The 18,267-nt window shown below is 44.0% G+C and overlaps 1 protein-coding gene across 4 annotated transcripts in view; it reads left to right on the plus strand.

The window, feature by feature from the left end:
• Window positions 1-18,267, plus strand: part of LOC141770046 (disintegrin and metalloproteinase domain-containing protein 9-like) — a 46,821-nt gene continuing 28,554 nt past the window's right edge. For all 4 annotated transcript variants that reach the window (XR_012594377.1, XM_074639652.1, XM_074639653.1 and 1 more), the window contains exons 1-3: window positions 1-505; window positions 13,033-13,133; window positions 17,896-17,954. Coding sequence is in view for 3 of the 4 variants with exons in the window: in XM_074639652.1 (XP_074495753.1) it covers window positions 424-505; window positions 13,033-13,133; window positions 17,896-17,954 (242 nt within the window). In the remaining variant the exon portion in view is untranslated. The remainder of the gene's footprint in view (window positions 506-13,032; window positions 13,134-17,895; window positions 17,955-18,267) is intronic.

The raw sequence follows: 18,267 nt of genomic DNA on the forward strand, positions 1-18,267 counted from the left end.
AGAGATTCCAGTGGAGTTTACGAGGAGAGAAATATCTGGACACGGAGAGGACGGACTTTACTGGAACAGAGGAGAATGCTGGGGTTTTAATTCACTGAGTTATCAACCGGAACATCTTAAATCCGAGCGTTAGTTAAACCCGAACTAAACCCGAGTTAAACCCGGGTTAACCCGAGCTAACCGGCCACATTACCCGCCTCTGGCCGCGGTGTGACAGCAGGAATGGCTCGGCCGAGGAAGAAAAGCTCTCCGGGCTGTTTAGTATGAGGCTCTGCGGGGAGACACGGCGGGAAGACAACAAGAACTACAACAATAAAAACTACAATAATACCAACAATAACAAGAAGAAGAAGAAACACAGGAGGAGGACAGACTGTGTGAGAGCTGCCCGGTGACATTCAGCAGAAGAAGAAGAAGAAGAAGATGAAGATGATGGGAGGAAGAAGAGTGGAGCTGCTGGAGGTCTGCTGCCTGCTGCTGCTGACAGGATACTCACACTGCAGAGGTGAGACAGGGTGGACAGTGAGAGTCAGGAGGGGGGACAGTGAGAGTCAGGAGGGGGGACAGTGAGGAGGAGGAGGGTGGACAGGGAGAGTCAGGAGGGTGGACAGTGAGAGTCAGGAGGGTGGACAGGGAGAGTCAGGAGGGTGGACAGGGAGAGTCAGGAGGGTGGACAGTGAGAGTCAGGAGGGTGGACAGGGAGAGTCAGGAGGGTGGACAGGGAGAGTCAGGAGGCTGGACAGGGAGAGTCAGGAGGGTGGACAGTGAGGAGGAGGAGGGTGGACAGTGAGAGTCAGGAGGGTGGACAGTGAGAGTCAGGAGGGTGGACAGGGAGAGTCAGGAGGGTGGACAGTGAGAGTCAGGAGGGTGGACAGGGAGAGTCAGGAGGGTGGACAGGGAGAGTCAGGAGGGTGGACAGGGAGAGTCAGGAGGGTGGACAGGGAGGAGGAGGAGGGTGGACAGTGAGAGTCAGGAGGGTGGACAGGGAGAGTCAGGAGGGGGGACAGTGAGGAGGAGGAGGGTGGACAGTGAGAGTCAGGAGGGTGGACAGGGAGAGTCAGGAGGGTGGACAGGGAGAGTCAGGAGGGTGGACAGTGAGAGTCAGGAGGGTGGACAGGGAGAGTCAGGAGGGTGGACAGTGAGGAGGAGGAGGGTGGACAGTGAGAGTCAGGAGGGTGGACAGGGAGAGTCAGGAGGGTGGACAGTGAGAGTCAGGAGGGTGGACAGTGAGGAGGAGGAGGGTGGACAGTGAGAGTCAGGAGGGTGGACAGGGAGAGTCAGGAGGGGGGACAGTGAGGAGGAGGAGGGTGGACAGTGAGAGTCAGGAGGGTGGACAGGGAGAGTCAGGAGGGTGGACAGGGAGAGTCAGGAGGGTGGACAGTGAGAGTCAGGAGGGTGGACAGTGAGGAGGAGGAGGGTGGACAGTGAGAGTCAGGAGGGTGGACAGGGAGAGTCAGGAGGGTGGACAGGGAGAGTCAGGAGGGTGGACAGGGAGAGTCAGGAGGGTGGACAGGGAGAGTCAGGAGGGTGGACAGTGAGAGTCAGGAGGGTGGACAGGGAGAGTCAGGAGGGTGGACAGGGAGAGTCAGGAGGGTGGACAGGGAGAGTCAGGAGGGTGGACAGGGAGAGTCAGGAGGCTGGACAGGGAGAGTCAGGAGGGTGGACAGTGAGGAGGAGGAGGGTGGACAGTGAGAGTCAGGAGGGTGGACAGGGAGAGTCAGGAGGGGGGACAGTGAGGAGGAGGAGGGTGGACAGTGAGAGTCAGGAGGGTGGACAGGGAGAGTCAGGAGGGTGGACAGGGAGAGTCAGGAGGGTGGACAGTGAGAGTCAGGAGGGTGGACAGGGAGAGTCAGGAGGGTGGACAGTGAGGAGGAGGAGGGTGGACAGTGAGAGTCAGGAGGGTGGACAGGGAGAGTCAGGAGGGTGGACAGTGAGAGTCAGGAGGGTGGACAGTGAGGAGGAGGAGGGTGGACAGTGAGAGTCAGGAGGGTGGACAGGGAGAGTCAGGAGGGGGGACAGTGAGGAGGAGGAGGGTGGACAGTGAGAGTCAGGAGGGTGGACAGGGAGAGTCAGGAGGGTGGACAGGGAGAGTCAGGAGGGTGGACAGTGAGAGTCAGGAGGGTGGACAGTGAGGAGGAGGAGGGTGGACAGTGAGAGTCAGGAGGGTGGACAGGGAGAGTCAGGAGGGTGGACAGGGAGAGTCAGGAGGGTGGACAGGGAGAGTCAGGAGGGTGGACAGGGAGAGTCAGGAGGGTGGACAGTGAGAGTCAGGAGGGTGGACAGGGAGAGTCAGGAGGGTGGACAGGGAGAGTCAGGAGGGTGGACAGGGAGAGTCAGGAGGGTGGACAGGGAGAGTCAGGAGGCTGGACAGGGAGAGTCAGGAGGGTGGACAGTGAGGAGGAGGAGGGTGGACAGTGAGAGTCAGGAGGGTGGACAGTGAGAGTAAGGAGGGTGGACAGGGAGAGTCAGGAGGGTGGACAGGGAGAGTCAGGAGGGTGGACAGGGAGAGTCAGGAGGGTGGACAGTGAGGAGGAGGAGGGTGGACAGTGAGAGTCAGGAGGGTGGACAGGGAGAGTCAGGAGGGTGGACAGTGAGAGTCAGGAGGGTGGACAGTGAGGAGGAGGAGGGTGGACAGTGAGAGTCAGGAGGGTGGACAGGGAGAGTCAGGAGGGGGGACAGTGAGGAGGAGGAGGGTGGACAGTGAGAGTCAGGAGGGTGGACAGGGAGAGTCAGGAGGGTGGACAGGGAGAGTCAGGAGGGTGGACAGTGAGAGTCAGGAGGGTGGACAGTGAGGAGGAGGAGGGTGGACAGTGAGAGTCAGGAGGGTGGACAGGGAGAGTCAGGAGGGTGGACAGGGAGAGTCAGGAGGGTGGACAGGGAGAGTCAGGAGGGTGGACAGGGAGAGTCAGGAGGGTGGACAGTGAGAGTCAGGAGGGTGGACAGGGAGAGTCAGGAGGGTGGACAGTGAGAGTGAGGAAGGTGGACATTGAGAATGAGGAGGGTGGACAGTGAGAATGAGGAGGGTGGACAGTGAGAGTGAGGAAGGTGGACAGTGAGAATGAGGAGGGTGGACAGTGAGAATGAGGGTGGACAGTGAGAGTGGTCCCTTGACCTCTGACATCCAGATATGTAAATGGGTACACAAGATGTCTTTTGGTGATAAATAGAAACAAAATGTATTAAAGTGGTGAAAACACAGCCGTAGTTTACAGATAGAAGAAACTAGTTCTGAAACACACGTTTATGTTAATATCTTTTTACTTTTCTCAGAGACATCATCTTGATCAGATGTTTTCTAAAGGAACAGTGTGTAGCAGGACGTTTCAGTAGAGACATTAAATATGACAGTAGAATAGAAATAATGTAGTTTTACTTTTGTACGTCTCTCTGTAGGACGACGTTTTACTGGCGTCTGGTCGTCACTTTCAGTCCAAAATGGCGGAAGTGTAGCTCTGCTGCTGGGCGCTGATGTTGACATGGAACTTTTGATTTTAGTGTGATGTTTGATTTAACCGCCTCTGATGAGTCACTACATACTGTAACTGAACCGCTGCAGCACCTTTAAATCTACACATGATGTATTAAGAGGTTTAACCTCCAGCAGCATGAACACACGTTTACAGACTTTCTCTGAGGAAGGAAACTTTCTGGGTCAAATTCCACCTCAGATCTTTCTGATCACATGACGGGTATCCAATGAAGTACTCTGTTGGTATAAAGGTACTGGTACCGGTACTAGCATCGTTGTTTCTTAAACGTAATTAGAAGCTCCACCTTTATCAACCACAACATTTACAAATAAAATCAACGGCAGTACTTGTCATGAAACAAGCTTATATGCATCATATTTGCATATGAATCAGGGGGCGGTGCTGGTGTGACAGTCTGACAGCGGCACACCACTTTCAAGCGGCGCCTGCCGTTAGGAAACGGTATATGGCGGAGGAACAGAAGCGGCGCACCACTCCAGCCACCAGCTTATGCCGCTGAACCACAGTGGTGCACCATCGGCCACTATTCGATCTCTTTTCAGCACTACTGGACTCAGTGGTGTTTTCAGTCCAAAATGGCGGCAGCGCTACCGCAGCACCATCTAGCGGCTGTTGTCAAAAGAGCACCAGAGTTTCGTCTCTTTGCTTCTAGACTCTTTGGTCCAGCCTCCAGGGTGAAAGTCCTAGTTGTGACCTCCTCCCATGTACTTTGTGTTTATATACTGGAAAAACAAAGTTAGTAAACTTGTGTTTGGTGGATTATTTCTCTGTTGTTACAATGCTAATGGTCATTGTATTTTACACGTTGGAAAGCCTGTTTATTTACCTTCACAATGATGTCCAACTTGTAAGGATCATGCATTTGTGGGATGAGCAGCACAGCTGATTATGTGGGGAGCGCCTGAGAAAAATGTTCCAAAATGCTCTGCCAATGGTAAACAGTGTATTCTCATAAGGCTACCAGGAAGCCTGCAATGACTGCCCTTCACCGTCAGGCCCGTTGGCGCTGGTGTCTCCAACACAGACAATGGAACCTGAACATGTGGGGGAATGTCATGTTTAGTGATGAGTCCAGGTTCTGTCTGACAAAGTTGGATGGCAGGGTGAAAGTATGGAGACGACGTGGAGAACGCTATGCTGATTGTTGCACCGATGGAGTAACAGCTTTTGGTGGGGGTAGTGTCATGGTGTGGGGGGGGGGGCATCTCCCTCACTGGTAAAACAAGGCTTGTCATCATTGAAGGCCATCTCAATGCAGGGAGATATCAGGATGAGATTCTGCAGCCAGTGGTGATCCCATATCTCCACAATCTGGGACCTAACTTCATCCTCCAAGAAACAACGCCCCCCCCCACAGAGCCAGGGTTATCACAGACTACCTCCACAATGTGGGAGGAGAGAGAATGGAACGGCCTGCCAAGAGTCCACACCTCAACCCAATTCAACACATGTAGGATCAGCTTGGGCGTGCTGTACGTGTCAGAGTGACCAACACAACCTCGTTGGCTGACCTGCAACCAATCCTGGTTGAGGAATGGAACGCCATCCCACAGCAACGTGTGACCAGGTTGGTGACCAGCATGAGGAGGAGGTGCCAGGCTGTTGTGGCTGCGTATGGATCTTCCACCGCTACTGAGGCTCCTGATGGTGGATTCAATGAATAAAGTGTAAAATAGCCAATATGTCTCGTTTGTTCCTTGTTACTGATAGAGAGTTCAATCATCCAATCCACCAAACAACTCACTACCAACACGAGAATACACTGTTTACCATTGGCAGAGCATTTTGGAAAATTTTTCTTGGGCGCTCCCCACATCATCAGCTGTGCTGCTCATCCCGCAAATGCATGATCCTTACAAGTGTGACATCATTGCGAAGGTAAATAAACAGGCTTTCCAACGATGTAAAATACAATGACCATTAGCATTGATACAACAGAGAAATAATCCACCAAACACAAGTTTCCGAACTTTGTTTTTCCAGTTTATTACTACAACTTAGACACTTAGTGGGTGTAAATAGCCAAATAGCTGCCGTGTGACTGTTCTCACCCGGGTGCAAAGAGATACTCCGTAATTATTACAGCATGTCACTAACGTTGTGTTTCTTAGTGGGTGATGAAACGTGTTTATCACCAGTATGGAGGTTAACGTCTCTCCAGACTAGAAGCAGAAGAATGAAGGTGTTGGTGGATATCGATCTGTTGCTTTGTGTCTTCATGGACTGCTGAGTCGCCGGCTTTCCTCTCTGTGGTCGTGTGTGTGTTTTCAGAGTGTGTGTGTGTTTGTGTTTTCAGAGTGTGTGTGTTTTGGCGTTCAGGTTGAGCGTTAAGCAGCTTAGCGTCGTCGGCCGCCGGGCTCACAGCCGAGTCCTTCAGCAGCTCCGACACCGACAGGAAGTAAACCCTGTTACTCTCCAGTCTGACGGGGAGGGAGTGATGAGGAGCCAACATCCAGACAGGCTCAATGAATCTGAACATTTACAGGAACCTCTCTCTCTCTCTCTCTCTCTCTCTCTCTCTCTCTGTGTGTGTCTCTCCCTCCCTGTTTCCCTGAATCATGACTCACTCTCTCTGTTTTCTGAACAAATCTGCAGCTCTGAGACACAAAATCTGCTCTCATACTTTAAGCTTCTCCTAGAAAACGTTCTCCGTTAGAGGATCAGTCTGCTCTGATTCTATAGCTCTACTTTACTCTACTCTACTCTGCTCTGATTCTATAGCTCTACTCTACTCTGATCTGATTCTATAGCTCTACTTTACTCTACTCTGATTCTATAGCTCTACTCTACTCTACTCTACTCTGCTCTGATTCTATAGCTCTACTTTACTCTACTCTGATTCTATAGCTCTACTCTACTCTGCTCTGATTCTATAGCTCTACTCTACTCTGCTCTGATTCTATAGCTCTACTCTACTCTGCTCTGATTCTATAGCTCTACTCTACTCTATTCTGATTCTATAGCTCTACTCTACTCTGATCTGATTCTATAGCTCTACTCTACTCTGCTCTGATTCTATAGCTCTACTCTACTCTGCTCTGATTCTATAGCTCTACTCTACTCTGCTCTGATTCTATAGCTCTACTCTACTCTATTCTGATTCTATAGCTCTACTCTACTCTACTCTACTCTACTCTGATTCTATAGCTCTACTCTACTCTACTCTACTCTACTCTGATTCTATAGCTCTACTTTACTCTACTCTGATTCTATAGCTCTACTCTACTCTGCTCTGATTCTATAGCTCTACTTTACTCTACTCTACTCTACTCTGATTCTATAGCTCTACTTTACTCTACTCTACTCTACTCTGATTCTATAGCTCTACTTTACTCTACTCTGATTCTATAGCTCTACTCTACTCTGCTCTGATTCTATAGCTCTACTCTACTCTACTCTGATTCTATAGCTCTACTCTACTCTACTCTGATTCTATAGCTCTACTCTACTCTACTCTGATTCTATAGCTCTACTCTACTCTACTCTGATTCTATAGCTCTACTCTACTCTGCTCTACTCTGCTCTGATTCTATAGCTCTACTCTACTCTACTCTACTCTACTCTACTCTGCTCTGATTCTATAGCTCTACTCTACTCTGCTCTGATTCTATAGCTCTACTCTACTCTATTCTGATTCTATAGCTCTACTCTACTCTACTCTACTCTACTCTACTCTACTCTGATTCTATAGCTCTACTTTACTCTACTCTACTCTACTCTGATTCTATAGCTCTACTTTACTCTACTCTGATTCTATAGCTCTACTCTACTCTACTCTACTCTGATTCTATAGCTCTACTTTACTCTACTCTGATTCTATAGCTCTACTCTACTCTACTCTACTCTGCTCTGATTCTATAGCTCTACTCTACTGTTCTCTTATTCTATAGCTCTACTCTACTCTACTCTACTCTACTCTGATTCTATAGCTCTACTCTACTCTACTCTACTCTACTCTACTCTGATTCTATAGCTCTACTCTACTCTACTCTACTCTACTCTACTCTGATTCTATAGCTCTACTCTACTCTACTCTGATTCTATAGCTCTACTCTACTCTACTCTACTCTACTCTACTCTGATTCTATAGCTCTACTCTACTCTACTCTACTCTACTCTACTCTACTCTACTCTGATTCTATAGCTCTACTCTACTCTACTCTGATTCTATAGCTCTACTCTACTCTACTCTACTCTGATTCTATAGCTCTACTCTACTCTACTCTACTCTGATTCTATAGCTCTACTCTACTCTGATTCTATAGCTCTACTCTACTCTACTCTACTCTACTCTGATTCTATAGCTCTACTCTACTCTACTCTACTCTGATTCTATAGCTCTACTCTACTCTACTCTACTCTACTCTACTCTACTCTGATTCTATAGCTCTACTCTACTCTACTCTGATTCTATAGCTCTACTCTACTCTACTCTGATTCTATAGCTCTACTCTACTCTACTCTACTCTACTCTACTCTACTCTACTCTGATTCTATAGCTCTACTCTACTCTGATTCTATAGCTCTACTCTACTCTACTCTACTCTACTCTGATTCTATAGCTCTACTCTACTCTACTCTACTCTACTCTGATTCTATAGCTCTACTCTACTCTACTCTACTCTACTCTGATTCTATAGCTCTACTCTACTCTACTCTACTCTACTCTACTCTACTCTGATTCTATAGCTCTACTATGATGAACATATCATTCTAATAACCTTTCCTCTCCTCTGGACAGTAAGAGGAGACACAGCCTCGATGATGATGATGATGATGATGATGATGATGATGATGATGATGATGATGATGATGATGATGAGGAGTCAGTTTTTACAGTCTGACGTCTTTGAACTGAAAGCAGCTTCAGATAAAATTAGATTTTATTATTTTTATTATTATAAAGCAGTTCTGTCTTTTTATTTCTCCGTCTGTTCGTTCAGAGTTCCAGTTTGACAGATTGTTATTCAGTCAGAACATCAAAGATCTGCTGGGAAGTTTTCAGCCTGTTGATGGTGAATCTGACTGGTTTCCTGATGTTAACCACGCTGGGTCTCGTGATTTCCGGTGTTGGTTTCAGGTGTGTTCTGATTGGCTGGTGGTCTCATTAAAGACGTCAGCGGTTGGTTTCAGGTGTGTTCTGATTGGCTGGTGGTCTCATTAAAGACGTCAGCAGTTGGTTTCAGGTGTGTTCTGATTGGCTGGGTGTCTTGTTGTGTGGTTCAGTGGGTGTGATGGTGAAGGTCAGGTCATGTTTCTGTGGTTCAGAACAAATGAACTCACTGATCTGTGGTCAGGATCCACATCCAGACCTGTCATCAACCTCACTGAGAGGTTTCCATCAGAAAAGACTGTTGAACTTTCCGTTGAACCTTTCTTTAAGTTCACTTCAGGGTTTCTGTCCATCGTCTTTGAGACTAATTAATGAAATAAATTCTATTTACTCTTAAAATTCCTCCAACTTTTTCTAGATTTTCTTTAATGTTTCTGTAAACTTTCTTAAAGACGTATCTAGATGTTCTCCTCAGTTCTTTTAAAGTACTTTGAGAGTTCTTTTGATGGTTTTGTTGAGATCGGAGGTGTGAAGCATCAGGATGACCTGAAGTGACCTCTGGAGGAGAACTGAGAGGAAAAATAGGAAGCTGCCGTCGGAGAGAGGATGTGATTCAGCGGGTGGAGGCTGAAGTTGTCAGAAACGGAGACAAAATCCAACGTTACATGTAGAAACAGTTTGTGGTTTTCAGGGGAATTATTCAGTATGCAGGAACTATTTCTCTGTAAACAACCAGTTAATCCAGACGGGATCTGAACGAGACAGAATGTGTTGAACTCTCCCTTTAAACAGCTTGATGTTACTGATTTCTACACATATACAGAAATATATTTATTAATATAAAGAGCCAACATTCACACAAAAACACACAGATACACAACCACAAAGGGTTCATTCATCCCCTGAGACGAGACGAACCAACAGCAGCTAAACCGGCAGCGGTGATGTGAACACAAAGACTTTATATAACAGAGAGAAGAAGAGAGAGAGGCCGTCTGCCTTGTTACTCCTCAGGTCACATTATTACATGATTGTTAATCCACTAAATCAGACTCAACATCTGCAGTACGTGTTTCCATCCTCCTGTTTTTATGTAAATATAATAAACTTCTTACAGCCTGAGCTGTTTGTTATCTGAGCTACATGTTAGTGGTTATTACCAGAGCTACAGTAGCTCACCTGCTGCAGCTCTCCTGCTGCCTCCACAGCCACAGACGTCCCACTGAAAGGTGTTTATTAATGAGTCAATCATATGTAATTGTGTCCTCATGTCTTCGGCTCAGCTTCTGGTAGCAGAGAAAAGGTTTAGAAGGTTTTAAATGTTAGTTTAGAGGATGTAGACGACAATGAAAGAGTTAATGAGAGAGCAGCAGAGATAATGAGAGAGCAGCACTAAATGTGGACCACAGTGAGTGTTGACCTACATCAGACCATCAGACCATCAGACCATCAGACCATCAGACCATCAGACCATCAGACCATCAGACCATCAGACCCGTCCTCTGATCCCGGCTCTGGCTCTCTGTCAGCGGGGGGGGGGGCGGGGGGGGGGGGGGGGGGGTGTCTGGCGTCCTGTAGGGACAATGAGTTTGTGTGTCTACCTGCACACGCTGACCTCACCTGAAGTGAACCAACCTGAGCGTACCTCTGTGTTGCTGTGTGTTGCGTTGGGCGTGTTGCAGCAGGTATCACCTTTACCTGCAGCAGCAACACAAAGAGAAATCTGATCCAGGAGCAGACCTGCAGTCATGTGTGGGTGTGTGTTGGTGTGTGTAGTCGTGTGTAGTCGTGTGTTGGTGTGTGTAGTCGTGTGTGTGGGTGTGTGTTGGTGTGTGCAGTCGTGTGTAGTCGTGTGTGGGTGTGTGTAGTCGTGTGTGGGTGTGTGTTGGTGTGTGCAGTCGTGTGTAGTCGTGTGTTGGTGTGTGTAGTCGTGTGTGTGGGTGTGTGTTGGTGTGTGCAGTCGTGTGTGGGTGTGTGTTGGTGCGTGTAGTCGTGTGTGGGTGTGTGTTGGTGCGTGTAGTCGTGTGTGGGTGTGTGTTGGTGCGTGTAGTCGTGTGTGGGTGTGTTTTGGTGTGTGTAGTCGTGTGTGGGTGTGTTTTGGTGTGTGTAGTCGTGTGTGTGGGTGTGTGTTGGTGTGTGCAGTCGTGTGTAGTCGTGTGTGGGTGTGTTTTGGTGTGTGTAGTCATGTGTGGGTGTGTGTTGGTGCGTGTAGTCGTGTGTGGGAGTGTGTTGGTGCGTGTAGTCGTGTGTGGGTGTGTGTTGGTGCGTGTAGTCGTGTGTGGGTGTGTTTTGGTGTGTGTAGTCGTGTGTGGGTGTGTGTTGGTGCGTGTAGTCGTGTGTGGGAGTGTGTTGGTGCGTGTAGTCGTGTGTGGGTGTGTGTTGGTGCGTGTAGTCGTGTGTGGGTGTGTTTTGGTGTGTGTAGTCGTGTGTGGGAGTGTTTTGGTGCGTGTAGTCGTGTGTGGGTGTGTTTTGGTGTGTGTAGTCGTGTGTGGGAGTGTTTTGGTGCGTGTAGTCGTGTGTGGGTGTGTTTTGGTGTGTGTAGTCGTGTGTGGGAGTGTTTTGGTGTGTGTAGTCGTGTGTGGGAGTGTTTTGGTGTGTGTAGTCGTGTGTGGGAGTGTTTTGGTGTGTGTAGTCGTGTGTGTGTGGGTGTGTGTTGGTGTGTGTAGTCGTGTGTGGGTGTGTTTTGGTGTGTGTAGTCGTGTGTGGGAGTGTTTTGGTGTGTGTAGTCGTGTGTGGGTGTGTTTTGGTGTGTGTAGTCGTGTGTGGGTGTGTTTTGGTGTGTGTAGTCGTGTGTGGGTGTGTTTTGGTGTGTGTAGTCGTGTGTGGGTGTGTTTTGGTGTGTGTAGTCGTGTGTGGGAGTGTTTTGGTGTGTGTAGTCGTGTGTGGGTGTGTTTTGGTGTGTGTAGTCGTGTGTGGGAGTGTTTTGGTGTGTGTAGTCGTGTGTGGGTGTGTTTTGGTGTGTGTAGTCGTGTGTGGGTGTGTTTTGGTGTGTGTAGTCGTGTGTGGGTGTGTTTTGGTGTGTGTAGTCGTGTGTGGGTGTGTTTTGGTGTGTGTAGTCGTGTGTGGGTGTGTTTTGGTGTGTGTAGTCGTGTGTGGGAGTGTTTTGGTGTGTGTAGTCGTGTGTGGGAGTGTGGAGAGTTTGAGCTCCTCAGAGTACTAAAGACCAGCGGTTGTATTTGTCCTTCGTTAAGGAACACAGATTTTACAGCGGTAACATTCTACCGTTTCCATGGAGACCGTTTGTTGGTAGTGCCAGGCCACCGTGCTAAACGTTGGTTATGTTATTTTCTTGATTTTAGACTAACTGGACGTTGATTGTTGATTTGTATTTTCTGCTAACAAGTTGAACTTCACATGGTACGATAGCTTGAACCCCTGATGTGGGTCCCGTCTATCACCTGCAACACAGGTCCCATATTGTAAAAAGTGAGATTTTCATGTCTTTTATATTATAAAGCAGGTTTAAGTTCTATATAAATACTGTTAAACTATCAAAACACTCAATATACGGAGAAACACACACAGCACGTATTCAGAAACTGAGCGTTTGAAACAAGCCGTCAGGATTTCTGTCCATTTGTGATGTCACAAATATACAATATTTTGACCATTTCAAAGTTTTAAAAATAAACATTCTAAATGTGTCCCAGTTTATTTCCTGTTGCAGTGGATGTGAATGACATCAGCTGACAGGAAGTAAACATGGACCCAAGCTGTTGCCTAGCAACGCAATTTCGTTGAAATGCACTAAAACAGAGCGTTTCAGACAGAGGGTGAATACAGGTATATTATTACATACAGGTTATATACAGGTATATTCAGACAGACAGGATGAGGAAAATAAAGTTTTGTTTGAACATTACATCATGTAAACATGTTCTAATAGAAACGCAAAATACAAGTATGAACCTGAAAATGAGCACGATATGGGACCTTTAAAGTGCGCCGCCATCGCCATCTCATCCTCCTCTTGTTTTGACGGGAACTTCACCGCGGCGTTCAGCAGACGCGTAGTGGTATTACATCGTAATTACATGGTTTGATTAGAAAACACTCTCATATATCGTGTTGGACCTTAAAAAAAATACCTAGTTTCACAGCTCAGTCCGAGTTTCGTGAGCAGGACGCGTCACGCTGGACGGGTCACACTGGACGGGCTCATTTGCATGAAGGACTGTTCCCGCCTTTTCATTTTGAAAGAGCAACGGCCAATGAGGAAACTCCAACACTCGGCGACCGATCGTGTAACTTCACCACTCAGTGACAGACTTTAGCGTTTGTAGGTCCGGTCCTAAAAACAGCTTCATGAAGGTTATTCATGTCTCCTCATGACCAGGAGGTTGAGGTACTTTGAAGTACTTGTACTTCACTTGAGTATTTCTACTTCTACTCCTCCACATCTCAGAGGGAGGTGTTGAACTGTCCATCGCTCTACGTTGAGTCTCAGATGAATCCCCATGTTGACTGTCGGTCTGTTTCCTCCTGCAGACTCTCAGCAGACAGAACACCTCTCCTCCTATCAGCTGACCGTCCCTCGACCAATAGGAGGCCGGCTGAGGCGGGACCTGGACGGGAGACCCCCCAATCAGGTAATCAGCTTCTACGACTACAGTGTTACACTTTCCTTTTTGTTATGGTTTCTGTGTGACCTCTGACCTTTAGGAAACACACACTCAGCACAGGAACAGCTGAGCAGTCAGATCTACTTCCTGTCTGTGTGACCTCACCTCTCCCTCGCTGTGTCAGCAGCTCGTTATCTCTCTCCTCACTTCTACTGGTCACAAGCTGATAAATACATTCCAACACACAACAGAACATGTATTAGAGGTATTTTAGAAAGTCTGTTGGAGGAGAAATGTTACAGCATCGCTGGTTTATATTTTCTTTATGACTCGACAAATAATTAAATATGCCATTAAATGTACAAAAAATAATATTAAAAATAAACAAATAAATAAATAAATGATGATGAATATGAAAAATAAATGTAGCTATTAATTAATTGATAAAATGTGACATAAATGTATTTCTGTTTTAATTTGCTTCTTTATTTATTTATCTTTGAATTAATTCCCCTATCTACTCTTTTATTTAATTTCCCCTTTTATTTATTTATTAATTTATTTATTTTTATTAACTTTTAAAATGTATTTATTTTTGCATTTTCTTTATTTATTTTAAATGTATTTTTAAATATGCGCTGTGACCCCGTGACACATGTTGAATGACAGCCCCCTCATTTGCATATTGAGGCAGAAATTTAAAAAGAAATGTGTAAACAAAAGAATACAGAAATAAATAAGTTTGGGGAAATAAATAGGGGTGAAATGCAAAGGGAAAATCATGCATAAATAAATACAATTTAATAATGAATAAATACATTTAAAAATAGAAAAAATAATTTAATAAAAATAAATAAATGACTAAATAAAAGATGGAATTAAATAGAAGAGTAGATTAGTGGGGGATTAATACAAAGGAAAATAAATAAAGAAGCAAATTAAAACATATATATGTTCTGTGGTTTTATTCCACAGTAGCAGCAGCATGTGTTTCTATCAGGCTGAATGCTCAGTGGGCGGTGTGCAGCTGAAAGTGTCCCCAGTAGAGCTGCAGCTGTAGAAGAATGGTTCCACACCAGACTAATAATAAGAATGAGTAATGATGCAGCTGATAAGGTGGACTGAGCCTCCTCTATACAACACTCCACTATGAGCACAGTTCATGTCCCAGGACCACCTTAAAACACACACACACACACACACACACACACACACACACTGTGGTGAAATGTGAGCATGCTCATGCTCGGAGTGAGTGACGCCGTGTGAAAGTATGATGTTAGGGTGTGTGTGTGTGTGTGTGTGTGTGTGTGTGTGTGTGTGTGTTCAGCCTGCAGCCATGTTTTTCTCTCTGATGCGTTTTTATTCTCTGAAGGCAACAAATCACATCTTTATTCTGTAACTCCTTATTCATCATTTATTAACAGTTTATAAAGGGTTTATAATGTAATTAGAAGACATCACCCTTTATTATTCATTTATTTATTTCTATTAACTTTTAAATGTATTATATTTATTTTAAATGTATTTTTTAAATTGATTTACTCGTTATTACATTTTATTTATGTATTTATTTATTTATTTCTGCAGGATTTTCCCTCCTATTTATTTACCCAAACTTATTTATTTTCTGCATTGTTTTCTTTTTACATTTCTTTATGCATTTCTGCCTCATTATGTAAAAATAAATATTTTTTAAAAGTTAATAAAAATAAATTAATTAATAAATAAATAAATAAAAGGGAAAATTAAGCAGAAGCGTAAATAAATAAGGGAATTAATACAAAGGTAAATAAATAAAGAAGCGAATAAAAACAGAAATATCAATTTATGTCGGATTTTATCAATTAATCAATGCCTACATTTATTTCTAATTTTTGGTACATTTATTTATTTATTTATTTATTTATTTATTTATTGAGTAATTTATTTATTTACCGTGTCATTTATTTATTTACTTATAATTCTTTATTTTGTCAGGTTCCGTCCTCCATAGTTCATACTGATTGTGAGTCCTAAACATGATGACGAACATAGAGTTTTATCAGTTGGTTTCTGTACAGTTTGACATGTTGGCTCAGGACCTGGTGATGCTGATATAATAAGTTTACAGTATGATTTACAGCAGTGCTGATCCACCACAGTAACAGCCCTTAGTTGATGATGTCATTGTGTTGGTATCTGTAACGTGTCACCGCCCACAGACACGCTGACACTCAGCCCTCTGCAGGAGAACATCTACTGATGCTGCTATTAAAAACTATCATGAATGTCAACATGTGAAATAAATACTGTTAGTCATTGTGGTCGTTTTTATCTTGACCGCAGCAGGGCGGCGTTCAGCCCTGTAATATATATATATATATATACTGTATATATATATTTATATATATATAGTATAAAGTCTGTCACTGATTTGTGGCAGCTGCCAATTCTCTGGTGTTTGCTGTTGTTTCCCTTTTCCCTGGTGTTTTTCTGGTTGAGTTGCTGAGTGATTAGAGGGTTATTCAGTTCACCTGTTGTGCAGGGTGTGGGGACTGGCTCTTAAATGATAGTTGAGAGCAGCTTGGTGGTTCTCCTCTTGGCCAATCAGGGTGTAACGACGCCCTTTCTGTAGGGCTTAAAAGAGGAGGGAAACTGCACACCCAGTGTCATTCTGATCTCTCCTTCACTCAATGCAACATGTGTTATCAGCTTTACCAGAAACTCTGGTCTGTTTTGGGCCCTTTTGGGATTCTGTGATCTTTGTGTTTTGTTTGTTGAGAGTGTTGACTCCTAGTTGGGGAAACAAGTTAAGTGCCAACCAATTGGGTTACCTGCACTGGGACGTTTAGGTACTATTTGTGCAGCGATCTGGCTTGCCTTACGATAGCCTAACGCCTGCAGGCTGTATTTTTGTATTCTATTCATTTGTTGATTTTCAATGAAACCCTTTATACCCATTTCTTTTAGTGTATTTTATTTGGGAAAACTTTAAAGGAGGGTAAAAGGAAAACCACAAACCAATATTTCAGTTTCCTTAATTGTTTGTTAATATAGAGGCATTTGTTCATTATTATTATTAAGAAGGCATTTTATTTTATATTATTATGTGGATGGGAACTGTTTTTCAGTCTTCTGACTGACAACTAAAGTCTGGGGAACTCAGTACTGCCACAGATTGACTGACTGACTGATGAAATGATGAACCATTGGCTGTTGAATCAGCTCCACAGTGTTTCTGCTGGTGACGTCTTCGCCTCAGCGATCAGTCAGCTGATCCACTTCCTCAGTACATACACAGCTGTTGTTGTTGTTGTTGTTGTATGAATGACAATAACAATAATATTATTAATTGTATATCTTCTTGTATAGAAAGTTTTATGATATAAGAAGATAAAGTTACCTTTAAAAACTGAATAATTTGATGAGTTGTAATAACAATAAAAATATACCATGATGGCAGGAAAGATATTAATGTTGTGAAACGTTAAATAATGTCGTTATATATGTAGGACGGAACCTGCCAAAATAAAAAATGAATAAATAAATGACTCGATAAATAAATAAATATGTTATTAAATGTACCAAAAATAATATTAAAAATAAATGTAGGCATTAATTAATTGATAAAATGTGACATGAATTGATATTTCTGTTTTAATTTGTTTCTTTGTTTTGTATTATATTAATTCCCTTATTTATTTACTCTTACTCTTTAATTTCCCCTTTTATTTCTTTATGTATTTATTTTTATTAAATTTAAAATCTATTTTTGTATTTATTTATTTATTTCTGCACGATTTTTGACTCCTTATTTATTTCTGTATTCTTTTTTTTTTTTTATAAATTTCTTTGATATTTAATTTGCTTAATTTAAAAGTTAATACAAATGAAGAGTAGATGGATAAATAAATAAAGAAGCAAATTAAAACAGAAATATCAATTTAGGTCACATTTGATCAATTCATTAATGGCTACATTTATTTTTAATATTATTTTTGCTACATTTAATGGCATATTTAATTATTTATTTATCGAGTAATTTATTTATTCATTTATTTTTTATTTTGACAGGTTCTGTCCTCCGTAGTTATAAAGAGAAACAGAGTGAATGTCTGTTGTCATGGTGACCGTTGGGTTAAACCAGCTGTGTCTGTCCTCTGTTGACCTTTGACCCCCGCTGTGTTCAGAGCTCAGAGGAGCTGCTGTTGGCAGCTGGGTGATGTAGTCCACCGCTGACTTCCTGTCCTGATTCACCTCAAACACACACACACACACACACACACCACCTGTCTGTGTGTGTGTGTGTGTCCACCCCCGCAGTAATCACATACCTGCTGGTAGCTGCAGCAAACACACACACACACACACACACACACACACAGAGAGGCAGGTATCTGCCAGGTGAGTCAGAGGCTCAGGTGACCTTGGAGTTTAGTTTTCTTTCAGTTTTTTGGACTTTTGCTTTTAGTCTCTCTCTCAGCTTCCTGTTCAAACCTGACAAGAGGCCGCTATCTCAAAATAATCTCACAGGATTCAATTCTGATCTGATCTGAAAATTAAAACAGAAATATACATTTGTCACATTTTATCAATTAATTAATGGCTACATTTATTTTTAATATTATTTCTGCTGCATATAATGACATATTTATTTATTTATTTATAGATTTATTGTTGATTGTGGCAGGTTCCGTCCTCTCTCTGAAGCTTCCTGTTCACACCTGGAGATCACACTCTGACCTCACCTGTACCAGGACAGGACAGATTAGACTAACCTGTCCTCTCTCTGTCTGTCTGTCTTCAGGTGTCTTACATCATCAGTGTGGACGGAAACGATCATGTTGTTCATCTGGAGAGAAATCAGTAAGTTGTGATTTGATGTTATGATACTGCGTCAGTGTACTGTAGTACTGATGTACTGATGTACTGTAGTACTACTGTACTGCTGTACTGTAGTACTGTAGTACTGATGTACTGTAGTACTACTGTACTGCTGTACTGATGTACTGTAGTACTGCTGTACTGATGTACTGTAGTACTGTAGTACTGATGTACTGTAGTACTACTGTACTGCTGTACTGATGTACTGTAGTACTGATGTACTGCTGTACTGTAGTACTGTAGTACTGATGTACTGTAGTACTACTGTACTGCTGTACTGATGTACTGTAGTACT

The sequence above is a fragment of the Sebastes fasciatus genome, chromosome 6 (assembly GCF_043250625.1).
Source record: "Sebastes fasciatus isolate fSebFas1 chromosome 6, fSebFas1.pri, whole genome shotgun sequence".
NCBI lineage: Eukaryota > Metazoa > Chordata > Actinopteri > Perciformes > Sebastidae > Sebastes > Sebastes fasciatus.